A 20391-nucleotide genomic window follows, 5' to 3' on the forward strand; every position below is an offset into this window, starting at 1 on the left:
TGGCTTCATCCAGTGAATTCTACTAACAGAGGAGAGGACCATGGAGGCGGGGGCACGCAATGGCCCCTCTGCTCACAGGCCTTCAGGCCCCGCTCCAGGGCAGCTTGGCCACACTGCCTTCTATGTTCGCTCCCGAGGGCTGCTGTAACAAGGCTTCCCGGGGGCGCTAATGGTAAAGAACCCACCTGCAATGCAGGAGACACGAGGGTTCGTTCCCTGGGTTGGGAAGATCCCCTAGAGGAGGAAATGGCAACCCACTCCAGAATTCTTGCCTAGGAGATCCCCTGGGTGGAGGAGCCTGGCGAGTTACAGTCCATGGGGTCTCAAAGAGTCGGACACGGCTGAGTACACAAGCACGGATATTATTTAAGCAAAGCCAAGCAAACCCATGCTCTAAGAAAAACCTTGCCTGAGTTTTTGCAAGAAAATTGTGACTTACGGTTTCAAAATGAATCCAAAAGAAACTTAGTGGTTGTATCCCAACTCAGTGACTTTATTTAGTTCGATTTAACCTTTTGCCTGACCTTGGAGCAACCCATGTGCAGGTCTTAGAAGCCCTGGGTGTTGCACCTTTGGAGCTGTGTTCATGTTCCAAGGAGTGAAGCCAAGATGAAAAGCCAGAAGCTAGCATGAAACTCAAAAAGCAAGTTTGAATGAGTTTAATTGGGACTCTGGGAGTTTATTTGACTTTTAAGACCAAAGAAACTCACAGAGTATGATTGAGACTCAAAGATGTGCATGTTTAGGCCACAAACGAAAACTCTTTTGCATTGCTTTACAGATTATAAGAAGCAGCCTGATATGTTCCTAGGACCTGGGAAAGTCAACAGGACTAGCCCTGGCCCCAGACACCGGTGTGCGCTGCCAGGAAGAGGCTATGGCATTTTCAGAAGCTAAAGTCATACGTATAATTAAGAAAACTACACTTACAGACATAATCCATACGACTACATGGAAAACAATTCTTATCTTTCAAATTATATGGCTCTGGATGTCATTACAGTTATGAAAGATTTTCTTTGGATTCCTTTCAAATCACAATCATGTGTGCATATTTTTAATATATTGGAAGGGGAAACTCAGCCAGTGCTAATGCTCAAACACATCCTTAGCACTAAGGGGAAACAAAATCAGATTTACCTTCTTCGCTCAGTGGGCAGGTGCCACATCGGGACAAAATAAGACATATATATTTTGGAGAACTTCCCTGGTGGTCTGGTGGCCAAGACTCCATGTCCCGAATGCAGGGGGCCCTGGTTCCATCCCCGGTCCGGGAAGTAGATCCCACATGCTACAACTAAGAGTTTGCATGTCACACTAAAGATCCCATATGCCACAACTAAAAGATGCTGGCGGGGCGGCGGTGGGGGGCGGGGGAGATCCCGTGTGCTGCAACTAAAACCCAGTGCAGCCAAATAAATAGATTTTTTTTAATAAAATATTAAAAAGAAAAAAATAAGTGTAGATGTTTGTCTTTGTCCCCAGTACCTAGCACGAAGTTCCTAAAGACCTAGTAATTCCCTGAGTCACTTGTAATGAGTGCTTTTCAACCAGCCCTGAATTTATACTCATGAGGTGCCTCTTGCTGGAGTTCCCTCTTAACCTGCCCCCAAGGAGGGGGACTGGTGGCTGGAGGAAACCACCATGTGATGATAAGGTTGTATTTTCCTTGCCCGCTCCCTGAATCTCCAGGAAGAGGAGAAAGGCTGGAGCTTGATTTCAATAATCAGTGGCCAACAACTTCATCAGTCAGGCCTAAGTAATGCAACTTCCAGAAAGAACCCCAGAAGAACAGTGTTCAGAAAGCTTACGGGTTGGTGCTAGGAGGGTGGTGCACCCGGAGAAGACACAGAAGCTCTGCAAGGCTCCCCGGGACCTGCCCCTACGCACCCCTTCCATCTGGCTTTTCCTGAGTTGCACCCTTTCCAGTAAACTGCTTGTTGCTCTTTAGTCCCTCAGTCATGTCCGATTCTTTGAGCCCCCATGGACTGTACGCCAGGCTTTCCTGTCCTCCACTATCTCCTGGAGTTTGCTTAAACTCACGTCCCCTGAGTAGATGATGTCATCCAGCCATCTCATCCTCTGTCCTCCCTTTCTCTTCCTCCCTCAAACCCCAGCATCAGGGTCTTTTCCAACGAGTCAGCTCTTTACATCAGGTGGCCAAAGTATTGGAACTTCAGCGTCAATCCTAATGACTATTCAGGGTTGATGTCCTTTAACACTGACAATAAACTGGAAATAAAAATTAAGCTGCTTCCCTGAGTTGTATAAGCTGTTCTGGCAAAACTCTCAAACCTAAAGAGCAAGTTGTGGGGATGCCCAGTTTTATAGCCAGTCAGTCAGAAGTGTGTTGTCTTGCGATCGGTGCCTGAGGTGGAGGAAGGAGTCTTATGGGACTGAGCTCTTAACCTGTGGGGTTTGTGCTAATTCTGAATACTTAGTGTCAGAGCTGAATCAGATTGTAGGACACTAAGTTGGTATCTGGAGATTTGGAGAACTGGTTGGAATTGGGAAAAACATGCACACATTCGCTGTCAGAAGTCATGCTGTTAAAAAACAGTTTAGAGACGTTTCGGAAAGTGGTCCTTTTCTGTTACTTTTAACAAGCTCACCAACCTCCCAAGATCACAGTACTGGTAACCCTTTATGGACACCACTGTAAAAGTTCGCAAAGTTCTTTCAACACAGAAAATAATGATGAAAGACACCTGCCCACCACCCAAGGTTTAGCAGAAGTGGAGAGTCAATTTCAAATGTGCTGGTATTTGTTTCCTTATCAACTTTATTGAGGAATGATATACAAATGATAAACTGGAGATGCAGTTCAATCCCTGGGTCGGGAAGATCCCCTGGAGAAGGAAATGGCAATCCACTTGAGTATTCATGCTGGGCAATTCCAAGGACAGGGAAGCCTGGTGGGCTACAGTCTATGGGGTTACAAAGAGTCAGACATGACTTAACGACTAAAAATCAACAAACATGTGTGTGTGTGTGTATATATATATATCAAGGTGATTCAGTAATACATATATACATATATTCAGTATATTACTGAATCACCTTGCTATATATCTGAAACTAACACAACACTGTAAATAAACTACACTTCAATTTAAATTAGGAAAAAAAGCTTTAAAAAATGACAGAAGGGAAGAAACTTTTACCCTACTTCTAAAGAAAGGTCAGAAAATTTAACAAAGAGTGGCAGGATTTTATTCATTTAGGACACAGCAAAGCAGTTTCTTTAAGGAGCTTCTTTCAATCTAAAAAGCCTGACACTCCTTCTCAGCTTAAAACATGATAGGGTAAAGGACAGATCATATTTCATAGCTGCTGTTACCACCTACCAGCCAATGACTTTCAAATACGCATCTCCCTCCAATCTCTCTCCCAGGCTCTAGACTCCTATTTCTAAAACTAGGGAAAATTTCTTTTCAGTGGGCTGACGGTATCTCAGACTTAGTAGTTCAGAACTAAGAGTGATCTTGTCAAAGTGTTAGTCACTCAGTCGTGTCCAACTCTTTGCGATCCCATGGACTGTAGCCCACCAGGCTTCTCTGTCCATGGGATTCTCTAAGCTGGAATGTGGAGTGAGTCTTCAAATGGAGAGTGCCATTCCCTTCTCCAGGGGGTCTTCCCAAGCCAGGGATGGAACTTGGGTCTCCCTCACTGCACGCAGATTCTTTACCGTCTGAGTCACCAGGGAAGGCCCAATAGTGATCACTGACCGACAACTGCTCCGCACCCCTGATCTCATCAAGGAACCAACCAGCCTGACATCTCTCATTACCTCCATGCCAACTTGGGGCAGATGCCCAGAGGGCTGATTTCACCATCTGGCATTAGTCCACCTGCAGGACCAGATGGGAGTCTGATCCCAGGTTAAGGGCTCAGCCCCGCAGGACAGACCCTCCTCTGCTTCAGATGCCCAGCACAAGTAAGCCCAGGTTGTCATCTGGGTTTCTGACTCACCTTGGGGATCCTCCTTGGGGTTGGTTAATTTGCTAGAATGGCTCACAGAACTCAGAGAAATATCTTGCTAACTTGATGACTGGCTTACTACAGAAGGAACAGCCAGATGGAAGAGATTCTTAGGACAGAGGATGGGGGCAGGGCTGTGGGGCTCCTGTGCCCTCCCCAGGACCACCACCCTCCCCAAATCTCTGCCAACCTGAAAGTTCTCCAAAGCCAATCCTCTAGGCTTTTTACGGAGGCTTCGTTACACAGGCTGGGTTGATTAAATCACTGGTCATGGGTGACTGACTTTAATCCAGTTCAGCTCCCTTTCCTGGAGGTGGGAGTGGGGAGGCTTAAGGAGGGAGACTGAGAAGTCCAACTCCTTAATCATAAGGCTGATTCCACTGGCAACCAGCCATCTTCCTAAGGTTATGTAGGGGCTTTCCAAAAGTCACCTCATTAGCATAACATACTCAGCTCTCTTCACTTAGGAAATTCCAAGGGTTTTAATTAGCTCAATGCCCTGAATGAGCATGAGCTGGTTGGATGGCATCACTGACTCAATAGACATGAGTTTGAGCAAATTCTGGGAGATGGTGAAGGACAGGGAAGCCTGGCGTGCTGCAGTCTATGGAGTTGGGTTGCAAAGAGTTGGACACAACTGAGCAACTGAACAACAGTAGCAATGCCCTGAATGGAGACAAAGACCAAATATATATGTTTCTTCTTGTAAATCATAATATTACAAACACCAAAGGTCTGTACTTAACTCTGTGCCAGGAGTTGTTTTAAATGCTTATGTGTATCAACTCACTTGAACCCTCAGACATCCTGGTCTGCAGTTTGCAGAAAGGAAACTGAGGGTCAGAGGGGTTAAGTCATTCAACTGAAGTCACACAGTTTGCAGGTAAAGAAGCCAGGACTTGAACTAGGGCATATGGTCTCCCTGTCCATGCTCATGGGCACAGTTTACTGCCTCTTGAATGGGATGTTCCTGGAGCTAGGATTTCTTTGAGGCAGGAAAATATTAATATAAACCAGAGAGACTTATGGTGGAAAATTCACCCCCAAATGAAAGTTTTTAAAAATCTTTTCCAAATTAGACAGTTTCCTCTGGCAAGCTGTTCCCTGCCATCCTAGCTTGCTTTGAATTTACCACGTCATCCATACCACCTGGGCCAGGACTATCCTCTGGAGAAGGAAATGATAATCCACTCCAGTATTCTTGTTCCCATGGATAGAGGAGCCTGGCGAGCTACAGTCCATGGGATCGCAAAGTCAGACACAACCGAGTGACTAAGCATGCAAGAAGCAAAAGTATGTAAAATACCTGCCAATGTGGCTCAGAGACTTTCAGGGGTTCCTTCTACCACTCTCTCATCCACTGTGTTCCCAAAGAATGGACTACAGTGGCAGCAAGATGCCAAATGAAGACATTATTAGGAAGGAGAAAAACTAGAGGAGAAGAAAGTAGGGAAACAGCGAGCAAGGGGTGAAGAGACAGCATGGAGTAGCAGTTAGAAGCAGAGATGCTCTGGAGCCAGGCTGCCCAGGTTCAAATCTCAGCCTTGGCCAAGCGGACTTGGGGTCCTCTCAGTGAGGTGGAGGAGGGGGGATGTAGGGACTTCTCAGTGAGTTGGGAGGGGCTGTAGGGACCCCTAAGATGAGGTGGAGGGGGGGATGCTTAGACCTCTCAGCGAGGTCGAGGAGGAGGGTATGGGGTGAGACTGGAGGTGATAGGAACCTTGGTGGCCTTCAGTTCAGTTCAGTTCAGTCGCTCATTCGTGTCTGACTCTTTGCAACCCCATGAACCTTGCTGCTTATTCAGCAAACTGATGCAGGAAAACCAGGGAGGAATACAAATATAAGAACAAAGGGCCTACAGTACCTGAAGAAGTGCCATATTTAAAACCAAATGCCTACTAACAGGGAGCTAACCAGCACAGGCATCCATGAGTTCAGTTCAGTTCAGTTCAGTTGCTCAGTCGGGTCTGACTCTTTGCGACCCCATGGACTACAGCACACCAGGCTTCCCTGTCCATCACCAACTCCTGGAGCTTACTCAAACTCATGTCCATTGAGTCAGTGATGCCATCCAACCAACTCATCCTCTGTTGTCCCCTTCTTTTCCCACCTTCAATCTTTCCCAACATCAGGGTCTTTTCCAATGAGTCAGCTCTTCACATCAGGTAGCTAAAGTATTAGAGTTTCAGCTTCAACATCAGTCCTTCCAATGAATATTCAGGACTGATTTCCTTTAGGATGGACTGGTCAGATCTCCTTACAGTCCAAGGGACTCTCAAGAGTCTTCTCCAGCACCACAGTTCAAAAGCATCAATTCTTCGGTGCTCAGCTTTCTTTAGAGTCCAACTCTCACATCCATCCATGACCCCTGGAAAAACCATAGCCTTGACTAGACAGATCTTTGTTGGCAAACTAATGTCTGCTTTTTAATATGCTGTCTAGGTTGGTCATAACTTTCCTTCCAAGCAGCAAGCGTCTTTTAATTTCATGGCTGCAATCACCATTCACAGTGACCTTGGAGCCCCCCAAAATAAAGTCTGACACTGTTTCCACTGTCTCCCCATCTATTTCCCATGAAGTGATGGGACCAAATGCCATGATCTTAGTTTTCTGAATGTTGAGCTTTAAGCCAACTTTTTCACTCTCTTCTTTCACTTTCATCAAGAGGCTCTTTAGTTCTTCTTCACTTTCTGCTATAAGGGTGGTGTCATCTGCATATCTGAGGTTATTGATATTTCTCCTAGCAATCTTGATTCCAGCTGTGCCTCATCCAGCCCAGCGTTTCTCATGATGTACTATGCATATAAGTTAAATAAGCAGGGTGACAATATACAGCCTTGACGTACTCCTTTTCCTATTTGCAACCAGTCTGTTGTTCCATGTTCAGTTCTGTTGCTTCCTGACCTGCATAGAGGTTTCTCAAGAGGCAGGTCAGGTGGTCTGGTATTCCCATCTCTTGAAGAATTTTCCAGTTTATTGTGATCCACACAGTCAATAGCTTTGGCAAAAGTTGGTGTGATATAAAACAACAGCCAGCGTGCATGGGGTTCTCCCTGCATGCTGAGCACTCACTGGTCTAAAAGCTTAACAGAATTTTCTAGTGGTCTTAAGAGCTAAGTAATACCATCACCCTAATTTTACAGAACTCTGGCACAGAGATGACCAGAATCTTTCCTGGATCCACACGCTGGACTTGGCCAAACAAGCCAACTCTGTTTTGGAGAAAGACTGCTAGATTTCCTGCCCACTGGACATGAGCCCAGCCTCCTCATCGGGAACATGTGTGTTCTCTCCTGTCTTTCCAGCTCCATGAGTTGAACATTCAAAGGGTAAGAATAAGAGAGAAGAGAAAGGGGGACTTCCCTGGCGGCTCAGTGGTAAAGAATCCACCTGCCAATGCAGGACACACAGGGTCGATCCCTGGGTCAGGAAGATCTCACATGCTGACGAACAACTAAGCCCCTTCACCACAACTTTTGAGCTCCAGATCCCATGCTCTGCAACGAGAGGAGCCAACACAATGAGAAACCCATGCAATGCAATGGAGAGTAGCTCCCTGCTCACTGCAACTGGAGAAAATCCTACGCATCAGTGAAAAGCCAACACAGCCAAGTACAAATAAAATGAAAAAGAAGAAAAGAGAATGGGAAGAGACCTTCTTGTGCACCCACGTCCGGTCCATCATGGCCAGGCTGGAGACCCTTCTGCAACTTTACTCCCTCTGCTATAGTTTCTTCATCTGTAAAATATGGTTATTCATCCAGGCCTGACAGTAAAAATCTAGGGATTGGATCAAATAGTAAATGCACAAGTGACCCCATACGGAGCCTGGACATAGCAGCTGCTTCTCTCTTTCTGCTGTGAAGTTGGCCACGAGATTCAGCTGAGGATGGGTGGTGGTTTAGTTGCTAAGTCGTGTCTGACTCTTGCGACCCCATGGACTGTAACCTGCCAGGATCCTCCATCTATGGGATTTCCCAGGCAAGAATACTGAAGTGGCCAGTTCCTTCTCCAGGGGATCTCCCTGACCCAGGGATTGAACCCATGTCTCCTGCACTGGCAGGAGGGTTCTTTACCACTGAGCCACCTGGGAAGCATCTGCTGAGGGGACTAGTTATTATTTAAAAGGTATTTGGGTTTTGTCTCTGCTTCCTCTGCCCACCACTAAGGAAGTTCTCGTGATTAGAGTCATAACCTAAAATATGCAGCAAGAGGGAGAAGTTAAGTGGACAAGAGGCCTGGAGGGTTAGGGTCATCACTCTTTTCCATGCTTCTGCAACATCTTCCCTTCAGTGCCAGGCAGCCCTTCCGTGGATGAGGATCTGCAAAGTTGTCTCAAGTCACCCGCAAATCACAGGCCTCTCTCTGCTGACTCAGACTTTCTGCTGGAAGAGCCCACGTGTGATGGCTGCCCTCCTCAATGAAAGGGTGAGTCCAAGCCCAGCGCTCAAAATACAACTGCCCTGCATTAAATACCAGTTGCTCTCAAACTGCTTTCTAAATCCAGCCCCGAGCTTCTCCAATTTCATGCAGGGATGCAGAAGGGCCCCAGCACACACTTAATATCACTGTGCTGTGGGTGACCACAGAGTGACCCGGAGTGACATGTGAGCAAGCCCCCATCTCAACCCGGAGCCAACGCCACAGCAGCTTCGCCGCATGGAGGTCACAGCAGGGCCCTCCGTAGATACTCTGGTCAGCCGAAAATTGCAATTTTTATTTTGAAATGATCATTTAAAAAAAAAGTCCAAGTGGAAGCAATTAAACTTTGGGAAAGTCAAACAAATGTCATTAGCAAAGAACCCCCAAGCCGTGATGGGTCTAGATGTAAAATCTAGAGACAATTCAGGCTAAACTGAGTCTCAAGTTCAGAGGTAGCCAGAGAGATAGCAGTACCCCATGTTTTCATGGCCGCCTGATGCAAAGAGCTGACTCATTGGAAAAGAGCTTGATGCTGGGAAAGACTAAAGGCAAGAGAAGAGGGTTACCGAGGATGAGATGGTTGGAAGGCATCACCAATTCAATGGACATGAATTTTAGCAAACTCTGGGAGATATTGAAGGAAAGGGTCCATGGGGGCCACAAAGAGTCAGACATGACTTAGCAACTGGACAACAAGAAATACTATGTCTCGGCAAGAAAGTTTACAGGTTGCATCAAGAAAGAGATTGTTCTATGAAAATTAAGTGAGGTGATACTGTCATTTCTAAGTTTCTCTAACTGTGGAGCCCTATACCAAGATCACATGCTGAGGAATGAGGTCTCTGAATGGGTTGGCAGGCTGGAGTCCAGGGTCCTATGGCGACTCGCTGACAACTTGGCCTTCTGAGATACTCGCCCAGCAGGAAAGCTTGTGCCAGTCTGATGAGCCTAGAGTCATGCTCAACACTTCGGCATTCTCATTATGAATAAGTGAAGTGATTTCTAATTTCAAGTGTGGGTATCTCCCACCTGGTGAATCCACCCCCATATCTTGGATTATTTTCAAAGCCTTCCCCTGCCTCCAGTGCTATCTATTTTGACAGCAAATTCTCATAGTAAAATATTGTGTGCCAGGATGAACAAGGTCCTATCGTAGAGCCCAGGGAGCTACGTTCAATATCTCGGGATAAACCACAATGGAAAAGAATTTTAAAAGGAAGGTATGTGTGTATACAACTGAGTCTCTTTGCCATACAGCAGAAGTTAACACAGCATTGTAAATCAGCTATACTTCAATAAAACCAATACATGAAAACTCTAAAAAGAGAAAATAAAGAACATTATGACTAACAATACTAAAAAAACTGTGTGCTAGCTGACTCACATAATTAACTGTAAAAGGGGGAAAATTTTTTTAAAAGTTTGTATGATTTTGGTTATGTACAATGTCAGAAAGCAAAATATGAAACCCAGGGCCATAAAAGAATATGATAATAGGTTTGACTACATACAAATTTAAAACTTTTACAGGATACCAAGATTTAAAAAAATTAAAGAACAGAATGGGAGAAAATATTTGCTTTTTATGTAGCATCCAAAAGTTTAAAATTTAGAAAGTTTAAAAAGTTCCTTTTTAAAGTTTTCTTTAAAAAAGAAAAAAAAAAAAAAAAAGACCAGCAAATGGTCTCAAAGAAAAGTGGACAAAAATCAGCGTTTGCATACAATAATTGGGACACACTTATTAAATATGATTCATTGTTTATATGAAATCCAACTTTAACTGGGTGTCCTATATATTTATTTAAGTCTGACAACCCTGAGAGGACATGAACCTCCAATTTGCAGGATAAGAAACACTAATGATCTACAATTGTTGAAAAGATGCTTAATCATCATGCAAATTACAACAAACACGTGTCATCCTTTTTTTCTCATTAGATGGGAAAACATTAAGAAACCAAGGCCCTTTGTTGACAGAAACACAAGGAAATATGCATTTATTAATAACACATTTTCTATGGAAATATAAGCCCATAAAGATTTCCAGGAAATCTTGGCAGCTGTGTACATAAAAACTGAAATTAAGGTTTAATATTTTATGTGGTAAAACGGGGCTGGGTCCTGAATGACCCTACTGCAAGCTGCCCCGGCAACCTGACACCACAGTAAGGTCCTCCAGCCAATAAGCTCTTTATTCAGGGACCGGTGCTTGCATATCCACATGAACTGGGGGTCAGTTCCCCGCCAGCTTGCGGAATTACTCAGAAGAATTTGATAAAGAATAGATACATGTATAACTGAATCACTTGGCTGTACACCTAAAACTGATACAACATTGTTAATCAATTACGCTCCAATATAAAAAAAAAAATTCTAAAAAAGAGCCAAGAACCTCGTCTCATTCTCATTAGTGCCACCCAAGTGGCTAGCATAGTGCCTAGAACAAAACAGGCACCAGATAAATGTTTGTTTAAGAAAAAAGTCAAGCACATCTTTCCCTAGGAACCAGGAAGTACCCCATCCTTCTAACAGTGTCTTCTGCAGACACCGAGAGCCCACGCTGTTTCTGAGTGCAGCTCCCACGTGACCCTGTGGGACGTGTCGTGTTCTCCTCCCCTGAGCTGTGAGTATAAGTGACTAATACACTGTCACTAGTCTCAGTTGTTAACTGTTGGAGTCACTCCTTAACCCTCGGTGGGAATCCCTCCTTTATCAGTTGAATGAAGAAGAGGTGATTAGAACAGCATCTCTCAACTTTTTAGGTGCGCCTACCTTTAAAGACTTTATTTTTTTTAGATTTTTTTCAGCATGGACCATTTTTAAAATCTTTATCAAATTTGTTACAATATTGCTTCTGTTTCATGTATTTTTTTTTTTTTTTTTTTTTTGCTGTGAGGCATGCAAGATCTTAGCTCCCCAACCAGAGGTCGCACCCTTACCCCGCTGCACTGGAAAGTGAAGTCTTAACCATTGGCCCACCAGGGGAGCCCCCAAGTACAACTACTTTTTAACCCAGAAACTTTACTTTCAAAAAACTATCCAATATAAAGGCACACAAGTACAAAAGAGAGATGCATGTAGAAACAAGAATACTTATTGCAGTATTGTTTTTGAAAGTGAAAAATTGGCAAGCATGGGAATATCCATCCATGGAGAAATGGCTAAATAAATCACTGCAAACGTCATCTATGAAATACTGCAACAGTGGAAAAGATCTAGAAAGAAGTCTAAGATTTGTTACATCTAAGCATACATCTGATGTAATCCCACCCAGTTTATGTAGAATCATGCAAGGAGATCCAACCAGTCAATCTTAAAGGAAATCAACCCTGAATATTCACTGGAGGACTGATGCTGAAGCTGAAGCTCCAATACTTTGGCCACCTGATGTGAAGAAGTGACTCATTGGAAAAGACCCTGATGCTGGGAAAGATTGAAGGCAGGAGAAGTGGATGACAGAGGATGAAATTGTTAGATGACATCACCGACTCAGTGGACATGAGTTTGCGCAAATTCCAGGAGATAGGGAAGGACAAGGAAGCCTGGAGTTCTCCAATACAACTTAGCGACTGAACAACAACAAAACTTACATATGCATATGTATATGCCTGTGTTCCAGATAAAGGCTGGAAGGGATATGGAAACTGGATCCAGGGCGGCGAGGAGAGAGCCAGATGGAGGCTTTTGTTTTACGCGGTGTAATTTTGTACTGTTGGAGTCTTTTACACTGAAAGTGCATTCTAGTATTTGTTATGTGATGTGATATCAATGTAAAAATAAGAAAAGTGCATCACAGTTCATATAAAATCACGGAGACTAACCCCTGGTGAAGGTTTACAGTAACATAGGGAAACCGCAGTGCAACAGCCAGTCTAGAATATTCCAGCACCTCTAGCCAAAGACACCTCTGGGTTGATGCTCTGTGCTGATCTGGCCTGTAAACCCTTCTCCGCTTCTCTCCTGAAGGACTCCTAAGCAAAGGTGCCCCCTCACATTCTCTATGGGAGTCACACAGCTGAGACTGACAGACAAGCCAATGCATTCATGCAAATCCACCATCATCTCTCTCCCGACCCCTATCTTTTATTTAACTTCATCATCTAAACCAGGACTTAAGAAAGAAATCTAAAAGGTGAGGTCTGATGCTGAGAGAACATTAAATTCGAAGTACTGCTTCTCCCAGGCTTCTCAGGTGTCAGTGGTAAAGAATCCACCTGCCAAGGCAGGAGACACAAGAGACACAGGTTCAGCCACTGGATTGGGAGGATCCCCTGGAGAAGGGAATGACAACCCGCTCCAGTATTCCTGCCTGGAGAATCCCATGGACAGCGGAGCCTGCCGACTATAGTCCATGGGGTTGTAAAAGAGCTGGACATGACTTAGAAACTAAACAACATTAATGTTGCTCATGCCAGTGTGAAAACCAGAAGAGCCTTTAGCAAGAGTTTTTGCAAAGTGAAAAACCGGATTCACTAGACTTATGCATCCTCTCCTCTGTTTCTCTCTTTAAAGAAGATAGTGGGGATTTCCCTGGCAGTCCAGTGGTTAGGACTTTGCCTTCCAACGCAGGGGGTTGCAGGTTCACTCTCTGGTGGAGGCGCTAACATCCCACATCCTTCTTGGCCAAAAAACACAAAACTTAAAACAGTAGCAATATTGTAACAAAGTCAATAGAGAGTTTTAAAATGGTCCACATCAAAAACAAAAACAAAAAAACCCCATAAATTAAAAAAAGAAGCTAGTGAAGGTGAGCAGTGTAGCAAGCCAGTGTGGGCACCCTGCAGATCCCAATGGCAGCGTGTGGCCAGGCGGCCCAGAGCCCATCTCTGTGCTGCCCTCTTCCCTCCCTGGGGTCCGTGGGGACATCTCACCACGCTGATGCCGTCATTGAGCAGGGCCTCCCCGAAGATCATCATGTATAGCTGCTCGTTCACACGCGCCTCCTCGAACACGGCCAGGACGGCCACCGGGTCCACGGACGAGATGAGGCTTCCGAACAGCAGGTTCTGAAGCAGGTTGATGTCGCCCAGCCCAAAGGCCGGGACCTGGCAGATCAGGTAGAGTGAGAGGCCGATGCCGAAGGCGTTGAGCAGCGCACCCAGGCCCGCCCACCACAGGATGGAGCCGAGGTTCTCGAAGAAGGGCCGCGTGGGCATGAAGTAGCCGCTCTCCAGGACGATGGGCGGAAGGAGGTACAAGAAATAGATGCTGGAGTCCATCACCGGCGGGGACTTGTGGTCGGTTCCGAAGATGACCGCGCCTACCAGCGCCCCCACGAGGATGAGCAGGCAACTCTCCGGCATGAGGCCGGGTAGCCTGCGGTGGAGGTGGAAGCCTGCGGAGCAGAGAACCACGATGAGAGGTGGGCAGGTAACCCGGTTCTGGCCGCTGGGACACCAGGGGAGGTGGGTGCCAGGGACCTTTCAGAGTCACGCGGATGGATACCCAGGCAAGCCAGCACGCATTCCCCAGCCTCAGCATCCCTGTCAAGGCTGGAGCTTGACAAGATCAAGTGCTTCCCACACCCTGTGCAGGTTCTAGAATCCTCTCAGTCTTTCCGTGCCCTCCTGCCTCCTCCTGCTTTCTGCCGCCTCCATCCCGAGGGCTATGAGAGGGAGAACTCTGCTCTCATGCAAAACTCGCCTTTGAAGCTCAAGCAATAGTCTTCAGGGATCCACAGGACAAACTAGCGAATTTAACAAAAAATACACAGCTTCACAGGTATAGAGAACAAACTAGTAGTTACCAGTGGGGAGGAGGACGGGGGAAGGGTAAGATATAGGTAGGGGAGTAAGAGGTGCAAGCCATTAGGTGAAGTTTAAGCTACAAGGGTGTATTGTACAGCGTGGAGAATACAGCCAATATTTTATAATAACTATAAATAGAGCATTTCTTCCCAGGTGTTGCTCGTGGTACAGAACCCGCCTGCCAATGCAGGAGATGAGAAAGACACAGGTTCTGATCCCTGGGTCGGGAAGATCTCCTGGAGAAGGAAATGGCAACCCATTCCAGTATTCTTCTTTGGAGAATTCCATGGACAGAGGAACCCAGCTGGCTACAGTCCATAGGGTTGAAAAGATTCGGACACAACTGAAGACTTAGCGCCCATGCATAAATGGAATATAACCTTTAAAAATTATGAATCACTATGTTGTATACCTGTAACTTATATATACACCTGCACTTCAATTAAAATTAAAATAGAACAAGCATTTTTAACTTAAAAAAATAGTCTATCATGGGGATTTAACACCAGCTCCTTCCAAACTTACACCTCCTTCTCAACCAAACTGATAAATAAAGATGAAAAATCTTTGTTTCCCTGATTTAACCAATGACGCTGCCACCCAGTCAGCCACTTAAGAGGAGGTCAAGTGGCATTCTTATGGGGACTCCATCACCTCTGCTCCTTCATGCAGCAGCAACCTATTTTATCACTTATTTCTTCCACTCGCTCACTGCCCCTGACGCATATCTACTCTTCTCCACTCCCGTGGCTTTCACTGGGTGCAGGGCCTCTCCACTTCTCATCCACACACTGCAGTGTCTTCCTGACCTCCTACTTCACCCCCCATCTCCCAGCCCATTCCACATCCTGCTGCTAGGTGTTCTACACCATGTATATCTGGGTGTCGAATCCCCAGTGAAGGGATACAGGTCCGTAGGGTCATAAAAAGTCAGACACGACTGAGCAGCCGAACAAGAACAAGGACTTACATAGTTGAATAACAGAAGGGAAGGCATTTTAGAAGGGGAGAACTCAGAGAGAAATAGGGGAAAGTCAGGAATAGCCCAGCTAGATAGTTTCAAAAATATTTTCGTTCATTGAGTAGATTCACCTTGTTACTGAGTCCAAACTTGCTCTGCTCACTGCGCTAGGAGATGAGGTGTTGAGGCAAGGAATGGCAACTTTATTTGGAAAGTTGGCAGATGGAGAAGATGGCAAAAGAGTGTCGCAAAATAACTCTCTTTGAGGGTCTGGATGCCAGTTTCTTTTGTAAAACACAGAGACAGAGGAGGTGAGGAATTGAAGTAAAAAGCCCTATAATCTTGCAAATATCTCCTGGGGTGGCTAGCGTTGGGAGGGGATGTGTTAATTCCTTCCTTCCTGCAGCCATCCACAGGTGGACCCAGTCAGGGGGTTTCCCTGAACAAAGGCACTTTGGTTTAACCTTCAGGCCGAGGGGCTGGGTTCACCGAGGTAGGCCCTTATGTACAGACAGTATCCCCTGAGTGAACAGACGCAACGAGAAGCAAAGGTTAAAGTAAAAGAAACAGATCCGACCTGTAGTCAGATTTTGTTCTTCCCTGCAACAGTCTGACTGGAGCACATTTTAATTGGGAAGATTATTAGGGGAAGAGTTGCAAGATGATTTTGAGCTAAACAATGGAGGGCGTGAAATTCAAGGCTAATTCAAGTGTTAGTCCCTCAGTCGTGTCTGAATCTATGCAACCCTACGGACTGCATGTAGCCCACCAGGCTCCTCCGTGCATGGGATTCTCCAGGCAAGAATGCTGGAGTGGGTTGCCATTTCCTTTCTCCCTCCCATTGGCCTTGGGGGCCATGGACCGTCTTCTTAGGAATTTTCAGATTCAGAGTTTGTGGGCTTCCCTGACCACAGCTGTGAATTTCTCCATCTACCATTAGCAGGCAGCTTAATACAGTGGGCTTTAATTAGTATCCAGAGACACGCCAAACCACACCTCCCATCCACTGGCTTTAAGACCAGTTTAAGTTCTCCCTCTAGAGTGCTGCTTTCTCTGTTTCTTTTTTTTTTTCTTATTTATTTATTTTTGGCTGTGTAGCTTTGCTGCATGAGGGCTTTCTTCAGTTAAGGTGGGTGGAAGCTACTCAAGTTGCGGTGCTCAGGCTTCTCACTGTGGCGGCTTTTTTTGGTTACAGAGCACGGGCTGTAGTGTACAGGCTTCAGTAGTTGTGGCACACAGGCTCGGTTGCCCCGCAGCATGTGGAATCTTCCTGGACCAGGGATCGAACCCGTGTCCCCTGCACTGGCAGGCAGATTCTGAAGCACTGGACCCCCAGGGAAGCGCTCTCCATTTCTTACTAACAGTTTCCTTCTTCTCCTTCTCCCCTCTCTTGCTCCTTTTACTTCTTCAATGAGTGCTTATTTTAATCACACTTAACTTTTATAATACGTAAGGCAGACAGAAGAGCCCCCGTGTGATTTTTTCCAGGCCCTGTGTCTCCCCCGGGCGGTCCTGCTTCCAGGAATTGAGTTTCCCGAAATGAGCCCGCGTCACCTGCCTGAACCTAAGAAGGTACATCTACACACAGGGCAGGAAGAGGGTTCGGCCTGTGAGTGGGCCCTTTCAGGGGAATCCTGGGTGTACTTCACATTTCACAGATCTTCTCCTTTCCATTATGGACAAAACAGTCACTCACTTTTAGACTTTACAGCTTCAGGGCCTGAAATGTAAATGGCCACAGATAACTAAGTCCTGCCTGAAAGTCAAAGGTGGCCCTTGTTGGAGCACCTATGAGGCAGGACTAGACTCACTCACCCATCTTCTCCTTTGAAGCTGGGGACCGACATGATTCCCACACATTGCCTGGGCGCTCAATACATGTGTCTTGGTAGAAAGACCGAATAAAAGAATGAATGATAATACTAGCAATTATTAATCATATTTTGATTCAAGCTTTATAATATAGAATCTAAAAAATCTTTGTGGACTCCTTAAGTGTTTAAGTTTATGTCATTATTTTTTTTTGCTATCATATATAAAGGATCCAGTCAATCCTAAAGGAAATCAACCCTGAATATTCATAGGTAGGACTGCTGCTAAGCTGAAGCTCCCATACTTTGATCACCTGGTTCGAAGAGCTGACTCAATGGAAAAGACCCTGATGCTGGGAAAGACTGAGGGCAAGAGGAGAAGGGGCGACAGAGGACGAGATGGTTGGGTAGCACCACCGACTCGATGGACATGAGTCTGAGCAAACTCCGGGAGGTAGTGAAGGGCAGGGAAGCCTGGCGCGCTGCGGTCCACGGGGCTGTGAAGAAACCGGCATGACTCAGCGACTGAGCAGCAACAACGACAAGCCCACTACTTGGATCACGCTATGGATTCACGAAATTTGACCTTCATTTCAAGTCGCTCACTTGTGTCCAGCTCTTTGCAACCCCATGGACTATACAGTCCACGGAATTCTCCAGGCCAAAATACTGGAGTACGGGTAGCCTTTCCCTTCTCCAGGGTAGCTTCCCAACCCAGGAATCGAACTGGGGCCTCCTGCATTGCAGACAGATTCTTTACCAACTGAGCTGTCAGGGAAGCCCTCTTTTCATGTACAATACAAAAATAATCTGAATTCTTAAAGGCCAGCAAATATGACATTGTTTTTCAATAGGCATGCTCCAACTGATAACCCACTTTGGTTGTCTTCTTTTTCTATAGCATGTTGAGTTGCATCCACATGAAAATCAAGATCATTAGGCAGGTCAATGAACAGCATCCTCACAGGCCTCTCAACTTGTAGACATAGTCTGGGCACATGCAACACCTCTAAAGGTCTGTCTGTGTTTTCTCGTGGTATAAAACATACACCGTGTGCATTGAGATGGTTAGTGGTATAGAATGGAAGCTTCTTTTCTATTAGAAAACCCTTATTTGCCCCAAGAAGAGATCTTAGGAATAATTTCACAGATGAACAAATGGAGATTAAAAAAGACAGCGTGACTAGCTAGTCAGCGGCGGATTTAGTTTCCTGGTTCCGGACCAACTTCATGCATTCCTGTGGAAAGGAAGGGAATGGGTGGGACCAGAATCACTGGCATTTTGACAAAGGACACCTCAAGGTCACAAAAGATCACTTGGACTGTTCTTAGCATCCGTGTGGCTGCAGGAAAGGTGGTAGACCTCTAGCTCTGAAGTGAGAATATCATCCCCTTGGGAAACCCCATGATTACTTGAGCACTTCTCAGGAATAATGTGAGACCCTCTGTGTCACTGGGTCATGCGACTGCACAAGAGTTCTTCAAACTGACAATTTATCTTCATACTTTATGAGCTCAAAATGAATGGCAGTTATGAAGGGCAGCTGATGAATATGCCAGTGCCCCCAACATCCACGAGGAGAGAGTTCACTGAAATGGCCAGCATCCCAAGTGAACTGTCTGATTTCTTGACTTAACTCACACTTCAAAGCCATTCCAGACAAAACATATAAATCACCACCAACACACTTCATTGTGTCTCCTTCAGTGAGACAATCTATCTACTCAAATAACAAAGTTTATCACCAAGGTAAAGGAGATGTTATGCTTGACCACTGAGAAAATTGTATCCGCTTTCTACTCTGGAATATCTGTTTTTAAGGAGACAGGGGGGTGAAGTTGGGGATTAAATGGTCTCAAAGTGGAATCCATCACTTTGGCTGGAGGCAGTAAGAACCCTGGCTAGAATTTCACCCATTAGCTTGAATCCACTTTATGTCGCAGAAGAAACAAGTGCTCCCTTGGCTCCTCTTGGCTCAGGTGTAAACCAAGATTTTACTGACAGATACCATCTCTAATTCCACCCTCTCTCATCACTGAGGGATATAAGTTGCCACTGGTTGCCTTGTTTCCTGGTTTCTGTCAGTTTTCAAGGATCACACACCACTTTTAAAATTGAACAAAGAGAGTCATTGATGAAGCCCATGGTTCCATAGCCAAGAATGAAAAAAGCACATTTTACAGAAGAATCATTATGTGGGTCCTAAAATTTCCAGTGGGCATCACCCCAAGGTCAGCATACTTTACTCCGCATTTCTTAACGCACAGAACTTGAGATTTTTACATACCAAATAATGTCACATGGCTATCACCCTGAAGGGAGATGAAATAGAAACAACCTGGAGCCCAGAAGTAGGTTCTTAAATTTCATAGCACAACCTGAAGCAATGAATGGCCAGACAAAAATCAGTTATGACTTCCCCTTGAGTCAAGAGAATAGATTTTTATGTAATAGCAGCAATAGTTAAAATCCACTTGACCCACCATCTACAAGGCATTTATTTTCATACACATTATCTCACATAGAAAACAACTTCCCAAACCAGGTAATACACTCGGGGCCCTTACCTATTTTTGCAAGTGATGCTAGGAGTATCCAGAGGGTGACCTCGTAGGGAATTTGCACGTAGTCATAATCCAATGTGAAGACAGATATTGTCTCAGCTGGCTGGGAGCTGGCAGCAGCAAACCGAACATTAAGCTCACGCTGGGCAGAGGAATCTGTGGATCTGTTCAACTTGGAAGATGCTCCACAACAATAGACAGTCGCTAGCAACAGGCACCAACTCCAAGGACCGAAAGGCGCAAGCACCCGGACGCCCATGCTGCGGGCTCCTCTCGGGGCGTGCGCCCTGATCCGCCGCTCTTGTGAAGAGAGGAGGATTTTCAGAGCGCGCCAGCCTCCACCTGAGTCACAGGTGGTGCACACACAGTCCGTCGGTCATTCCGGGAAGAGCCCCAGCGTGTCACTGAGTTCCGAGTATAGATGGTTTCAGGTCACCTTTAGAGCATTTCTGTTCAGGCAACACAGCCTCTGACTCAAATGCATCCTGTCACTCAACAGACTCGAGAAAGCCCGGGGAACTAACTACCTGTGTGACTTCCATCCGATCGTGATTCGAAGAGCAATTTGTGGAGCAGAAATACCTGTTCCTTTAAAGCTGTCTCCTCACGTCACTGCACACTGGTTTCATTTTGTGAGTGAAAATTAAAAAGAACACCATGGTGCAATCCAGGAGTCACTAGGGCCCTCCTAACCAGGAAGAGGGTCCTTCCCTCTCTCCCAGAAACCTGGGCTGCACTTGCTCCTTCTCTCCTCCCCCTGCTAGCTCCCTTGTTTGAATGGCCAAGGCTGCAGGTAGCTCTTGACCCACACTTAATTATTTGTTCAGATTGAACTTCTGTAATGAAATGCTTTCCCTGAGTTCTCTGGCAGTTACACTGCTGACACCTCGTGGGCAGCCTCAGT

General features: G+C 45.7%; 1 protein-coding gene across 1 annotated transcript in view; it reads right to left on the reverse strand.

Annotated features, from left to right (window-relative positions):
* SLC9A4 (solute carrier family 9 member A4) overlaps window positions 1-19746 on the reverse strand; it is a 52253-nt gene extending 32507 nt beyond the window's left edge. Inside the window, exons 1-2 of the mRNA XM_061156128.1 lie at window positions 19491-19746; window positions 13275-13738 (exon numbers count right to left, since the gene is read on the reverse strand). Coding sequence (XP_061012111.1) covers window positions 13275-13738; window positions 19491-19746 — 720 coding nt within the window. The remainder of the gene's footprint in view (window positions 1-13274; window positions 13739-19490) is intronic.
* Between the last annotated feature and the right edge of the window lie 645 nt (window positions 19747-20391).

Source organism: Dama dama, chromosome 11, assembly GCF_033118175.1.
Source record: "Dama dama isolate Ldn47 chromosome 11, ASM3311817v1, whole genome shotgun sequence".
In the NCBI taxonomy this organism is placed as follows: Eukaryota; Metazoa; Chordata; class Mammalia; order Artiodactyla; family Cervidae; genus Dama; species Dama dama.